Below are 14,923 nucleotides of genomic sequence, written 5' to 3' on the forward strand. Positions count from 1 at the left end.
TAATATTCTGTAACAAAAAATATTTAAAGATGAAAATGTTAGTAAATCATCATTTCTCATGAAAATAACGATTCTTTTTGAAAAAGAAGAACAAAACAAAACAACACACAATCAAAAATTAAAGAAACAAAAACATTATATAAATGTTTGTATTTGTGCATCATAGAAGAAAATTTGAATGTAGAGTTAGAGTTTCATTTTTGCAGCTGTGTTAAGTCATATTTTAGGTGTTTGCATAAACGTTGTCTGATTCCAGGTATTCACATACAGCTTTGAAGCAGAACTGATATTCGGCCTGAAAAAAAATCAAAAACAACTTTATTTTTACAAAATGCTCCGAAAATCCTAACATAGACTGACTGTGGAATCATTATATTAATTTTTGTGGATTTCCCGGTGATCCTTTAATCTTTAATAGATCCCCCCCACCCCCCCCACCCCCCCCCAAAAAAAAAAAAAAAAAACTCGTATAATACTATTATTTAATATAAGTAGTGATAAGAAATCGATTTTTTTCATAATCGATTATGGGAATAATTGGATGCACTATAATCGATTAATGATCGATCCATTTCAAATATTAAATTTGTTCATTTTTGAATGGAGAATAAATCGGCTAAAAATTCTGGAGTGATTTTTAGAATACATTTTTGATATATTTTTTATCATTGGATTCATTTATCAGATTATGTAGGATTCCACTAAATTTAAAGAAGAATAAATATAAAGAAGAATAAATTTAAAATCGAAGGAACAATTTGCTTTCAACTAATATCAATATTATAATCGATTATCTACATAAATATAAAGAAGAATAAATCTAAAATCGAAGGAACAATTTGCTTTCAACTAATATCAATATTATGATCGATTATCTACATGTATAATCAAGGATCATTTCAATTAGATAATCGATTTAATTCTTCCGTTTGAAACACATTTTTTTATTGCTGAATCAGGTAAGATTTTTGTTTTTTCGCTGAATCAGGGAAGATTGTTTTCAAATACATTTAAAGTAAATCTTTAAGTCTTTAAAGTAAATTCAATACCTACAATTATAGAGGAAAAACTCCAAAAAATATGCTTATTTTCACCCTTACGGAAAGCTGAATAAATGAAATTATTTAAAAAGTTTCACTTTTTCCTGTCTTTATACAATTTCCGCGTATTAGAGTTTTTAAAACTCAGCTGCTTTTAAACTATTCTTTTTTAAAATATCAGCAATCTGGTGCTGATAATCCCAGAAACAAACTAAGTATAATGTAATACAGCCCCTGCTTTTCAGAAATAGTTACCATAACAGATATCATTTCTGGTCTTCGATACTGAAGTTGCTGAACAATGGTAAACATGTCGACTTCATTGTCCTGATGTAATTGCTCTATTGCATTATATACAGCAAGAAACACTCCACAGCATGCCGCACCATCACTGGAATGATACTTTAGATTGATTGATTGATTGTATGTTGTTTTACGTCCCATTCGAGAATTTTTCACTCATATAGAGACGTCACCATATACCGGTGAAGGGCTTCAAATTTTGACCTTTACTCGGCACTTAGGGCCATTGAGCAGTGAGGGATCTTTATCGTGCCAACGCCTGCCGTGACACGGGGCCTCGGTTTTTAAGGTCTCATCCGAAGGACCCGCAACTTTCACTTAAAAGTGCCGAGCGCATGGCGATGGAACAGTTGCTACCCATTTTTTATCGACTTAGGTCAGTCGCAGCCGAGATTCGAACTCACGACCTCCCGATCACGGAGCGAGCGCTCTACCGACTGAGCTACCGTGAACGGTAAATGATACTTTAGATTGTATTTTAAGACAATTGATTTTTTTGGTAGGATTCTTTTCCGAAGAAGTTAAGTCTAAAGTAGATGATTGAAAGTTTCCCTCCCTTTCTCTATCTAAATTCAGAATTATATACTGTTACGTTCCGATAAGTTTACCTGTGAAATTCGGATTAACTGTTGTTGACAAGTTTCGAATAAACGGACCCTGAACCCGATGTGTATAAACTACTAAAATATTTGTCAATGAACAATGAACGAAAGAATTGAACAATAATTGATTTATTTGAACTTGATCAATTTGATTTATGTATTGTAATGACAAAGCGTTATATTGTATATGTTCTATATAGGTACAACGTTATTTAGTAATTTTAGTGGTTAAAACCCGCTAACTTACAAATCAGATATTAATTGTGACGTTATTGGTTTCTGACGTTTCTACGTCATCATAACAACTTTTGTCTATAAAAGACATCTGTTTTGTGTTTAGAAGTCAGTCTGCAGTGTGTAGCGACTCCGTATACTTCGGGTGTAAGACAGTGGTATGCACAAACAGTACGAAGTCTATGTATACGAAATCATTAGTGAAGAGTCATTTAGAGTAGAAATGTCCTGGATTGATCATTGGTTCGTCATCTTTGTATTAACCAAATAACGTTGTACCAACCAAGTTTATTATTGTGCTTATAACTGAACCATTTGATCGTCTTAATAAATACCATAAACTGTACAACGTGTTATTCATCACGGTTCTAATGCAGATATTATAGTGAACTAAAATTGGTCATTTCGCCAATTATTTAGTGGACGAAAAATTGGTTGTTATTCCGATTTTATATAAATTTTGTGGACAACCATTTCAACCTTGACCAGTTACCAGAAACTAACAGCGGCCCACGATTAACTGATTTAGTTAATACCCTATACCCTCGGTTTCGTTACAATACAATTCACGATTATTGATTTGACAGTTGATACGTAGAAAATATAATGTTATTTCTTTGTGTTTGTATTGTTGTCCTTCTTCTTTAATGATATATATTTCTAAAATTAAACGCAATGATTTATTATCTCAATCTTTATAATTATAAGCACACAGAAGAACAGGAGAAGTCTGCGAGCCAATGCTCACTAGTAATACTCCCGCTCTGATGTGAATATTTACGAGTCTAGTTACACAGGGATAAACAGGAAGTTAATATTGACATCGAATTCCTACAAAAAAAATCCTATCATGTGGCATGCATAAATAAAGAGTGTGCTAAAATTTCAAGCATTTGCGATGAGCAGTTGCTGAGAAAACTGTGACCAAAATCTGTAACGAACAGACAGACATACACATAGACAGACATACAAGGGTAAAACAGTATACATGTACCCCCTCTCCTTCGAAACGGTGGTATAATAAAAAGTATGAATACTTTAAATTATTAATTATAAATTAGTTACACATATGTTCTGAATGTTAAAACCATAAATCACTTCTGACAGTGAAGGAGTAATTCTGAAATTCAAGAATTTGACATACATCACATAATGTAGCTATTTCGCATCTGCTGAAAACAAATTCCGGTGTGGAGTTATTGTTCTTTATATCGAACCCTAGCGACAGTTGAAATTCCTGCAAGATATATTGTGCAAAGGGTGCGAGGCTATCCCTTATATCTCGGATGGGTGTGAGACTAACCTAAATCGGTCGAAAAGTGTGTAACATCTTGGGTCGGAGAGAGACTAACTCTTAACAGTCAAATAGTGTGCACAGACTTACCTTCATCTTTATTGGGTGCGAGACTAACTCTGTTTACTTGAATAGTGTGCGAGGGCTATCCCTAAAACTCTGATGTTGGCTCGAAGCTACCCGATAATCACTACAAAGTTTTGCAAGGGCTGACCCTTATAAGTCGAGTGAGATGCGAGTATAAACCCTTATCTCTCAAGTTGGTGCAAGCAGTAAGCAAAAACAATCCAATTGATTGTAAAAAATAATACTTAACTGTTGGCCTTTGAATGCTGAATAACGGCGTCAAGAATTGACATCATATACATTGATTGTTTCTCGGCACCATGGGACATTGGTTGTCAAACCATCGCACTTAAGCGCAGCCCGTCTCATAGGGAAACGTGCCATCAGAGTTTGGCGTGACCATCGGACTTTTGTGTCCGTATCAACACCGAACAATCGGGGATTGGCGAGATTATCGGACTTTGGAGAGACCCACGGTCTTAAGCGTGACCATCGGACTTTGGAGTAATTCATATATACATATATATGCTTAGCACAAACATACTGATATACATACATTGAAATTAGAGTTATATGTCCTTCTGGCTTGGATTTTCTTTGAAAGATAAGTTGTTTGATCAAATTCGTCAAGGTGGAGGTTTTTCCTGGAAGAATTTCACCCGATTTCCATGACATGCATTCAAGAATATCTACTTTTTGAGATTCCTTAAAAAAAGGATATATTTTTAAAATATGGGAACCATTTTAATACTTAAAAAAAATCTTTATAAATGTACTAAATTATCGATTAATTTACGTTCACTACTTTTAAAAAAATGAAATACTGAAAATGAACAATAATTAAGAAAAGATGCAGACTTGCCCTTTTCCCTTTAAAAAATAAACTGGTCATTCTTATTTCATTTGAGATTGCTGTTTGTGTAATCTTTGTGATAACGTATGGCTTCAGCTTAATATTCTTTTCTTCTCCTTCAACCCATTTCTTGAGCTGTTTATGAATAGCATAAGTAACTCATATGTTATATCTTGAACAATATAAACGTAAACGTATTTCTGTTTACATGAAACTTTGTTTCACAGCAGATTTGTTGAGTTTGATACAAATAAATTTTACCATTGCCTGTTTTCCCTACATACATGTAAATAATGTATTTACTGTAAAACGTAAACTTAGAAAGTACGTAAAATAAAGAATTCAAAATTCCAGCCAATACTCTTTGAACGTGCTAATTATACTTCTCCGACACGTACAACAAAAAAATCTTTGAAAATATTGTGGAAAGTTACTTATTTTTATCTTGATTATTCAATACCTCGTTCAACTCAGATAAAGGAGTGAGTGAAATAAGGAATGGAGACTTCTGATCAATTATCAGACGAACAAGATCAATGGCAGCCCCAGGCACCGGATATTGCGCAGAAATAAACTCCTCAGCCTTGGTAAATGACTGTGTCAAATTAAAATACATTTAAAAGATAGAATTAAAACGATTAATTTTGGATAAAAAAAAACTCAGAAATCGTTTTGAAACATACAGAGACTGTCACGGCATTGTAGTACGGTTCTCGACCTGGAACATCTGACTTAAGATGGACTAGATATTGCTCAACTACAATAAAAAAAAATCATAAAAGCAGGATAGATACTCCAAAATACAACCGATCTCATCAACTGACGTCCCTTTCCGACATTAGCAAAACATGGATTAACCAAACCTTCTGAAAAAAAACGTAGATTGAAAATATGATACCTGGCAACACCGACACTGTCAAATTCAGTGTCAGATTTCTTTTTCCACTTTGAAAATCATGCACATTGTATTGAGGTCTCAATGTTGTCAGCTCCTGTAACATAAAATCCGTTCTTATTAATTTATACTTACATTTGTTTACGATGCCGATTGAGCTCGATCATATTGTTATGAAACCCAGTACTAGTAGTTATTTTGTGTTTATTCTTTAAATGTTAAATGTTAAAACCAATTTTAAATACATTTTTATCATTGATTAAGAAGATTGCACAGTCAATATAATATATCAGAATAACAAAATGACAATTAGTTTTCAGAATTCTTCCTTAGTACGTTAAATTCATCCGTGATTTGCTTCTTTCTTTTTACTATGTTTTCATCTCCATACAGTCTCAAGAATTCATCTTTTTTGATAAGTATTCCCTTCCTTCTGAAGAACTCGTACAGAGCATGATACAGGAATACATACTGGGCCTATAATATCAAATTAAAACACAGGTTGCAAAGATTGCAAAGAAAAGTTATTGTGTATATTAAGTCATATTCTTAATTTCTTATGTATTAAGTTGAATATTCACTGCAAAGCTTTTATTTGACGTAATATATATATATATATATATATATATATATATATATATATATATATATATATATATATATATATATATATATATATATATATATATAGCTCTCTACCTATTTTTTTAATTCGCAATTAAGAAGCATACCACATTTTGTATCATTGTCATCCTGTCTTTACGCATGGCCTTGACATACTTTATAACATTGACCTTGCCCTTGTCCTTGCCATACCTGGACAAAACGTCAAAGGCTATAAATGTGCCCGTCCTCCCGATTCCTGCACTATTAAAAATATCATTTTGCGAATTGTTGATAAAATATACTAAAAGGTATATCGTTACCTACTGCAAATGTATATAAAAAGCGCACTCAAAATCCAGCACAATCTTTCTCTTCAGCTGATTAACGTAACGAAAAATTTAATGCACAGGTTTTTTTTTTTTTTTTTTTTTTTTTTATTTTTTTATTTATTTTTTTTTTTTTTTGATATACTGAGTTATAAAAAATCGGAAACTGATACGTCAAATTGATACTATGTAGAGTGTGTTTACAATATTGAAAAGGAACATTAGAATAATAAAAAAAAGTTTAAAAAAATGAAAATATAAGATTGTTACTTTATATTTATATCCGATTAAGCCTTCAATATAGAATACACTATATGAAATCCCGCACAAGTACCTGCAATGCACTAGAATTGGATTTTTGGAAGGTCTAATTCTATGTCGGAAGTTCCTGTGGAAGACTACCAAGTTTACCGGATTTGGTGTTCCAAAATCCGGCCATCTTGTGTATTGAAATTGCACGACCGTTCTGGGCACAGTGACCTATGTTGAAAGTTAGGAATTAAAATTTACAGCTCAAATTTAAGGAAAAAATAATGTTTCATATTTGAAATGCTTTAAATGTTGCTTTTCGCAATCGAGTGTATATAACAACTTTGAAACAAACAAAAATATAATTTCTTCTTACTCCTCTCTTGCGTAATGATAGTTTCCTTTCAATATAATAAGCATACACTTTTTCTTCAAGCAAGGTGACAGAAAATGGACTGATGTCCAGTTCCTCATCTATATCGGGCCAGTACTGATGGCACTTTACCTAAAAATTTAAAGAAAACCCTCCATTATTGTAAAACAAACGTATAATTTTAAAATATGCTAAGATATCACTGAAAGTAATACCGGTATTACAAATATGAAACATTTTTTGTTAAAATATTTTTTTAAAAGATGGATGATTTTTGTTCATTTCAATTTATTATATGAACGTGAAAGTCGTATATAAACAGGATATAACTTCTGTCGTTGTTCATTATGCTTATTGTAATTCCATAAATAAAAGATAACGAATTTGTTTTAGTTCCTTTTTCAGACCTTTGGGCCTTCTCTCAGGTTCGTCAACATAACGATATAATCTACATGTTCTTGCCAGATCATTCTCCAGTGGTCAATTACGGTGTTGGGTCGTGGTCCTTATAAAAGTGCAAGAAATATTTCATCTATAAAAAGTTTAGCCAACTTCAATGCCTCCCATAAATTGTGGAAATTAATAAACATCCTGTTTATTTAAGTGTCTTACCCTGACTAGCAATATATTCACGTTCTCCATCGATGTTCTACAAAAATAAAAACTAGAACAAAGCCCGTTGCAAAGGAACGTGTATGTATTCAGTAACACTAAGTGCAATAAATTCGAGTTACGAAAGTTTTCTACAAAATATGATGTTGGTCCTATAAATTATGATCATTTAAATCTACGCCTATGCATTTTAAATTAAGCAGTTTTTGATTACTTCTGGTTTGACTGGAAATGACATCAATCGGCGAAAAAAAGGTGAGAACTCTTCTGTGTTTTTTAATCTTTCAGTTATGTGGTGATAGCATAAAAAAGCAATTTATGATTTCTTCTGGTTTTACGGGAAGTGAACATAAGTGACTATATGCGATTAAAAATGAGGTCGGACATTCTGTTTGACATTTGATACTCGATTCAAAACCTAAATCTCCCATTTTGACTATTTTTGTTTCGCCGGAAGTGAGGTATTTGACGTTGAAAAATGAATTTTAAAAATTGAAAAAGAAACCAACAAACGAGCTCTTTTAAGAACTTGCTTGCACAAAATTGGTGAGAAAAAAAATACAGACAGTGGGAATAAACAGAATACGAAAAACCTTAATAAAGAACAAACTACATTGATTGATTGTATGTTGTTTAACGTCCCTCTCGAGAATTTTTCACTCATATGGAGACGCCACCACTTGCCGGTGGAGAGCTGCAAATTTTGTCCTATACTCGGCACTTACGGCGATTGAGCAGTGAGGAATCTTTTTCGTGTCAGCACCTACTGCGACGCGGGACCTCGGTTTATACGGTCTCATCCGAAGGACCGGTCTAAACGTCCCACAGTGGGATTCAAACCCGCGACGTAAGGATCGACTCCTTACTTCGTGAGTCTAGAGCAGACGCTCTAACCACTGCGCCACGCGGGCGACAGAACAAACTACAGTTAGAAATATAAAAATACAGAAATATAGAGTTAATGATGTTATTTTCCAGAAGGGTCCTTTATCTTGCCATATTCTTTTAAGTATTGTAACACTGATATACTCAACTCATATTTAAGCCAATTTCAAAACTCTTTGTTAAACATTCAATTTTTACAACAGAATAAAGACAAAACCGAACCTACTGCTTTGAAACATAACAAATTTATATCTGAAATAGAGAGGAAAGAGAGAAAAATACCTCGATAAAGTTTGCGTTGATGTAATCGGAATTGAATTCTTCATTAATTTCTAAAATAACACGGGAATGGTCATCTGAAAGAATATGGTTAGGGTGATATAATTGAAAATATTGAGCAGTCATGCTTATTTTTTTGTTTCAAATGGAAAAACAAATTAAAACTTCAGAACACATTCACTTAAAGTAGGCTGTTGTATATTTCAAATTGAAAAGAAAGTAATGCACATACACTCAATAAATCTTTAAATTAACAAAAATGATAAACACACAAACTAGTCCATGCATATTCTGCTATAAAAACAGAAAAATTAAACGTGTGGCTGTATCTAATTCAAAATTTATAGGATCTTTAATGTTTTCTTTCAAGAACTACATGTATCTAGGTTGATTTATACCTCATTTATTTGTCTGAAGTCTGCAAAATGAATTTCAATTGACATATGAAGTTGAAAGAGATTAAAAGAGTAAGCAAAAGAGTAAAACAAATTAGTAAAGTCATACATGGAAACGTGGAATAAAATCTATTTTTATACATATTTTCCTCCATTCGCCCGGTTTTGCAGTCGAATCTTTCCCCATAAGGAATCAGCTAGGAATAAAAAAGAATGTTAGTTTAATAGCATAACGTCAAATTCATATCAGATTAAAATAGATTAAAATAGCTAATTAAAAATAGTTAGGACAGTGAAGACCTCAAATGTCATAAGAAGTATTTTAGTGATATCATAAAACAAAGGTAAACAAAATACAGAGGATATACTTGCAGGAAAAAAAAAGTGAAATAAATGACATTTAAAGCAATATGAGATGCAACTTTGATGTCGGAAAATTTTGTGGCAAATTTTTTATTAAGAATTTCAATGACAGAAAATAAAGAACATTTATAAACTTCTGCTGTTCATATTTGCGATGGACGAACTATTTAGAAGCTTTGATTAAAGCAAAATTACATTATTGTCTTCCTGTACAATATTAATTTCTTATATAATACAATACATTCCATTGTACAGAAACATTTCTTCTGAAAAAAAGTACTTCATTTTAGTCTAATAGATCATAAAGGTTTAAACTACATACAGAGTTATCATAACAGCACATTTTAACAGAAAAATAAATTTTCAAAAATGCAGGTCATATTGCTTTTAATATGTATTAATTGTATTAAAAATTACAGTTGAATGATCACTGTAGAATCTCACTCTGCATTTAAAAAAATGATTTACTTTGAACATTTTAACCGATCATTCAGTGATTACAATTAAATTTGAATACCATTTTAAGTTAATATGGGACACGAAATAAAAAAAAACGACTTGATTGAAATCTTTATAATCCTACTTTGTTAATACAGTCTATATTATTTGCTTGTGCGCAATCCTTACAAATTTAATTTAATGAATCAATCTTCAAAACAATCTAAATTATGTTATCAGTTTAAATGTTCATAAAAGATTCTATATTTTCATTAAACGTGATAAATTTTCAACAAAAATTTTTATTCCAGCACAGGTTTCAGGTAAACAGAAGTCTTTCCAGTAAAGTTTGGTACTTGTAACCTTAAAAAAAATATATTACCTTAAACTCTGTTAAAAAACCATCATTATTATTCGCCCCCATGTGCATAATAAGCCGTAAAAGATTCCCTACGTCAATATCCTTTGCAATAGAAAGATCATTGTAGTAAACAGCTTCTTCTGGATTTTCTCTATGTGGTTCTTCCTCCGGATCTTCGATCGGAATTAAAACATTGCTTGAGTATAGAATATTCTCGGCTGTAAGAAAAAAAAACTCAATATTGAAACTTTATTTTTTATATGGAATTTTATTATATACCCAAGAGTGTATCACTCAATTTTACTGTAGATTTCGTACAATCACGTGACGGTGTGATCCGACTTTCCAGATCACCACACTGTGGTTTTCTGAATCCATATCACCCCTCTCTGAAATTGATGACGTAGTACACAGAAACATGACGTTATTTTTCATGCGCATCAAAGAGTTCCTAGACAAAAATGCTTTGTTTAATGGAAAAATCTTATATAATTGATCTCAAAAGTTTTTTTAAAACTATATTTTGCTAGTTGTAAGGGGGTATATAATAAATTTATCATTATAACAGTAACTTGATCCGAAGAGCCGTATCACGTCTCGTTGACAGGAGCGGATCATCAGATCAAACTCGACGCTTCGCGTCTCGTTTGATCTGATGATCCGCGCCTGTCAACTCGACGTGATACGACTCTTCGGATCAAGTTACTGTTATAATAATGTATATTTATTATATACCCAACTGTTTGTCACTCAGTTTTACTGTTGAATTCACGCAATCACGATGTGATCCGACGTTCCGGATCACCACACTGTGGTTTTCTGAATCCATATCACCCCTCTCTGAAACTGATGACGAAGTACACAGATAAATGACGTTTTTATTCTCACGCATCAAAATTTCCTTGACAAAATGGTTTGTTTAATGGACTTAAGTTCTGTAATTGATCCAAAAAGTTTCCTTTTATTATATTTTGCTAGTTGTAAAGGGGTATATAATAAATTTATCATTATAACAGTAACTTGATCCGAAGAGGCTTCGCGTCTCGTTTGATCTGATGATCCACGCCTGTCAACTTGACGTGATACGGCTCTTCGGATCAAGTTACTGTTATAATATATATATATATATATATATATATATATATATATATATATATATATATATATATATATATATATATATATATATATATATATATTTACTCTAAGGGAAAAAAATATCCTAAATGGTACATCGATCAATTCTAACACAAATAAATAAATGTGAATATACACATGTAATTCAGGATACCGGATTTTAACCGTTTCGCTGATTTTAATTAGAAATTTAAATAAAAGTTATATAATAAAGTAGGCATTGAGCCTTGTTTGTCACTGTCTTCATATTTTCATCAATAGTACGAGATTTCATGGACTTTTGGCCATATTTTCGTAAGAAAGAAATTTTTGTGAAATCTTTGAAATGCATTCTTAATCTTCAATTAAAAGAAAATAAAAAAAAAATACATTAAGGATACGGATTTGTACTTTATTTCGGTATTGGATCGGTAATGGTAGCCCAGAGGCAAGGTGTTCGCTTTGTGATCGGGAGCCAGGAATTCTATTCTCGTTCACCGCTCCGCGACAAACTCAAGACGTAAACATAGGTAGTGACTGTTCCTTTGCCAAGCGCTCGACGCTAGCAGTGAAAGTCAAGGGTCTTTCGGAAGAGACCCTAAAAATCGAGGTCCCGTATTACGACAGATGTTGGATAAAATAAAGAACCCTTCAAAATAATTTTTTGATAGACCAATAGATTATTTTCTTTTCTTTCGTTTAGAAGTAGAAAATGTTTCGTATTCTAAAACACACGTTTGATTTTTAAATTTATTTATCTCATATATTGACAATACATTCTGTGTTTGAAAATATTTTGATCAAAATAAAGGCAATGCTTAATAATTAAGGTTAAAAAAATAAAATCAAGAGAATAGGAAAAATCTTGCTTTAATCAGTCTCCATCCTGTGGCCTTTGAGTATGCATTTTTACATGTATATCTTCAGTGTAAATCAAGACGAATGTTCTAAACGAAACATTCATTTTCATTTGAATTTGCTCTTTTGTCTAATAAATTTCATATTTAACCTTTTTTTTATTTTGAAGAACATAAATTATTATATCGAAAATTGTGAGAAAACAAAGAATAATTATGTTTTACTATTAGAAAATTAAAATGTCAGTGCCTGCTTACAAACAAATAAAAATTTACCTGTACGAGGAGCATTTGTTCTGAATAACACTGTAGATGTCGAGGCATTGGAACATTTTCTTCTTTTAAAAAAAAAGGAAACAAAATGAGTGTTGTCAAATCAGAATATGCTAGTGAAAGTTTTTTAAGCTAGGAAGTTCAAATCACATATTTTCCACAATTGCAGTTTCTAGAATATGTAACGTACCTTCTAAAGAAATAAAGCATCAGGATAATAACGATAACTAAAGTTATAAGAACGGCAAATCCGATTCCTAAGCCAGTACCCACAGCCAAAGTTGGTAATGAAGCAACTCTGTTCCTGTTAATATCTGGGGAAATTGTCTTCGTTTTATTAAATAGGAAATTAAAATAGACTTCCTCTTATAATAGTTTATACATTTCTCAGAAGATATTCATTTCTTGTGTATAAAAGAGACTTTAGTCCAAAAATTCTGTTGGAAAATGATTGATTGACTTATACTATCTTGAAATTTGCTGCATATTTAAAACCAACCTTTTAAATGACAGTTTTACCTTCACTGCTGTATGTATAGTAGCTCCTTGATACATATCATATTTTTAAATGTAAATTTACATTTCTATATGTTTGTTTCTTTACTTAAATTAAACCTAGTTTTAAAATACTCATGTTTATACACAGATCAAAAAGCCAAAAAGATCCATGTTTGTTTGCAGTAAGAGATATGCATATTGGAATTCTACTGGTTAAACTCTGTTTACTATATATGGTATATTTATGTAATATCTAGTTGTAAAAGGGAAAAAAGCAAAGAATAAAATTAAAAATTACAAAAAATTCTTACGTAAAGTACATTTATCGCCAAGAAAATCGCCTTTACAACCTCCTATACAAGTCCCATTTTTTGAGAAACAGGTCCCATTTAGACAACGCGCACTACATTTCTCTTCACACATTGATCCATAGTAATCTTCTTTGCATTCTGTTCAAATAAAGAAAAAAAAATATTTATTTTGAAGGTGACCACTTTAAAATAAAATTTTTATTGGATCAGGAATTGAGTAACAGATGCTAAAGTTTTCTGCAAAAGGAATGTCCATTTACACAAGATGAAATAAAAAATGAGAAAATTTCTCATCAAGTGTTATTCAGGGAACAGAAAATCATATGCTGTAGGAAAAAGTAGATTTTGTTTAAATGTTCCCCATGAGATGGATGTTTTGCTTTAGAATTTTCATGAAAATCAAAATTAAAAATTGGTCAATTTCTATACTTTAATTAAGATACACACAGAATAAACCTCCATTATGATTAATGTCTTGAACCTACTTACTAAAATGAACATCGACATTTATTGGCTTTACCGTCGCATGTGTTTCCTTGCCATCCTTCTTTACAAGTGCAATTGCCATCGTATTGACCACACTTGGCGATGCAACCATGGCTGCAGGAATAGTTACACATAGCTCCTAATGTGTTACCATTACAGCCATTATCACAGATACCGGAGTATTTGTCACATTTTTGTGCACATGCTGGGGAACAGGTCTTGTCACATATTTCTCCAAATTTCCCATGCTGACATGAACCTTCACATTTTCCAGTATTCCTATCGCATTTAGATGGGCAGGTGCTACAGTTTTTATCACACGTATCTCCATAATACGACTCCTTACACCCCTGTATACAGTATCCGCGTATGCTGTTACACTGCTGTCTTATACAATTAATATTACATTCCTTAGAACATCCATTTCCATAATGTCTGGAATCGCATACTTCAAAAGAAAATATTTAAACAATCCTTCGACAGTGTATTTATCATAATTACCACATAGGGAGAGGTCATGCATCGTGTTTTTATCTCTAAAGCAAGCATGTTTTTGTAATCAGATGAAGAATTAGTAGGAGAGCAAGGCAGAAGTGTTGTTACAATGAATACAATACCAAAATCTTGGCATCGAATAGAATTACATTGTATATTCAAACTTTGCTCTCCTCTAGAAGTAAATGGGACTGAAAAAAATTATTCAAGAATACGAGATATTGGGGAGTACCTGTATATCCAAGTACACAAATGCAATATCTGATGCATTCTTGGTATGCATTTCTTGATTGTATTATAAAATTAATACCGTAAAATAATATTTGATTATTCTCTAGCTAGAGAGGTTTACAAGTAACAGGTTACACTAAAAAAAGAAAGTATATTTATGTTCCTTTGTTATTGTTGCAAGTCTGAAGCCAAGTCAACTGAGCTAGTTTTTTGATGGATAGAAGAAAATAACAACAGTATTGAAAGTGAAAAAATGTCATTTATTTAAGTAAATGACGCAAAACAAAAATACACATAGTAAGGGGGTCAGAGAGACTAGAAAAACTTCTAAGAACACAAAAATCTTTGGCATCATATTATGCAAACTGACCCCCTTTAAAATAAACATACCATAAAGCAGGCACTGATATGCGTGCCATCAAAAAAGGGTGGGATAAAACAAAATGAACACGCAAAGTATGATCTCTAATACATGAATAACA

At 32.0% G+C, this 14,923-nt stretch overlaps 1 protein-coding gene across 1 annotated transcript in view; it reads right to left on the reverse strand.

Annotated features, from left to right (window-relative positions):
• Nucleotides 1-223: 223 nt before the first annotated feature.
• Nucleotides 224-14,923, reverse strand: part of LOC133193113 (receptor-type tyrosine-protein phosphatase alpha-like) — a 33,946-nt gene continuing 19,246 nt past the window's right edge. The window contains exons 6-21 of the mRNA XM_061329087.1: nt 13,750-14,065; nt 10,196-10,392; nt 9,122-9,209; nt 8,621-8,694; nt 7,454-7,490; nt 7,249-7,346; nt 6,845-6,973; nt 6,554-6,699; nt 6,019-6,154; nt 5,624-5,764; nt 5,291-5,384; nt 5,076-5,149; nt 4,853-4,987; nt 4,096-4,244; nt 1,296-1,431; nt 224-295 (exon numbers count right to left, since the gene is read on the reverse strand). Coding sequence (XP_061185071.1) covers nt 224-295; nt 1,296-1,431; nt 4,096-4,244; nt 4,853-4,987; nt 5,076-5,149; nt 5,291-5,384; nt 5,624-5,764; nt 6,019-6,154; nt 6,554-6,699; nt 6,845-6,973; nt 7,249-7,346; nt 7,454-7,490; nt 8,621-8,694; nt 9,122-9,209; nt 10,196-10,392; nt 13,750-14,065 — 2,022 coding nt within the window. The remainder of the gene's footprint in view (nt 296-1,295; nt 1,432-4,095; nt 4,245-4,852; nt 4,988-5,075; nt 5,150-5,290; nt 5,385-5,623; nt 5,765-6,018; nt 6,155-6,553; nt 6,700-6,844; nt 6,974-7,248; nt 7,347-7,453; nt 7,491-8,620; nt 8,695-9,121; nt 9,210-10,195; nt 10,393-13,749; nt 14,066-14,923) is intronic.

This window comes from Saccostrea echinata, unplaced genomic scaffold (assembly GCF_033153115.1).
Source record: "Saccostrea echinata isolate AGI-Se365-2 ecotype Australia unplaced genomic scaffold, CSIRO_AGI_Sech_v1 ptg000027l, whole genome shotgun sequence".
In the NCBI taxonomy this organism is placed as follows: Eukaryota; Metazoa; Mollusca; class Bivalvia; order Ostreida; family Ostreidae; genus Saccostrea; species Saccostrea echinata.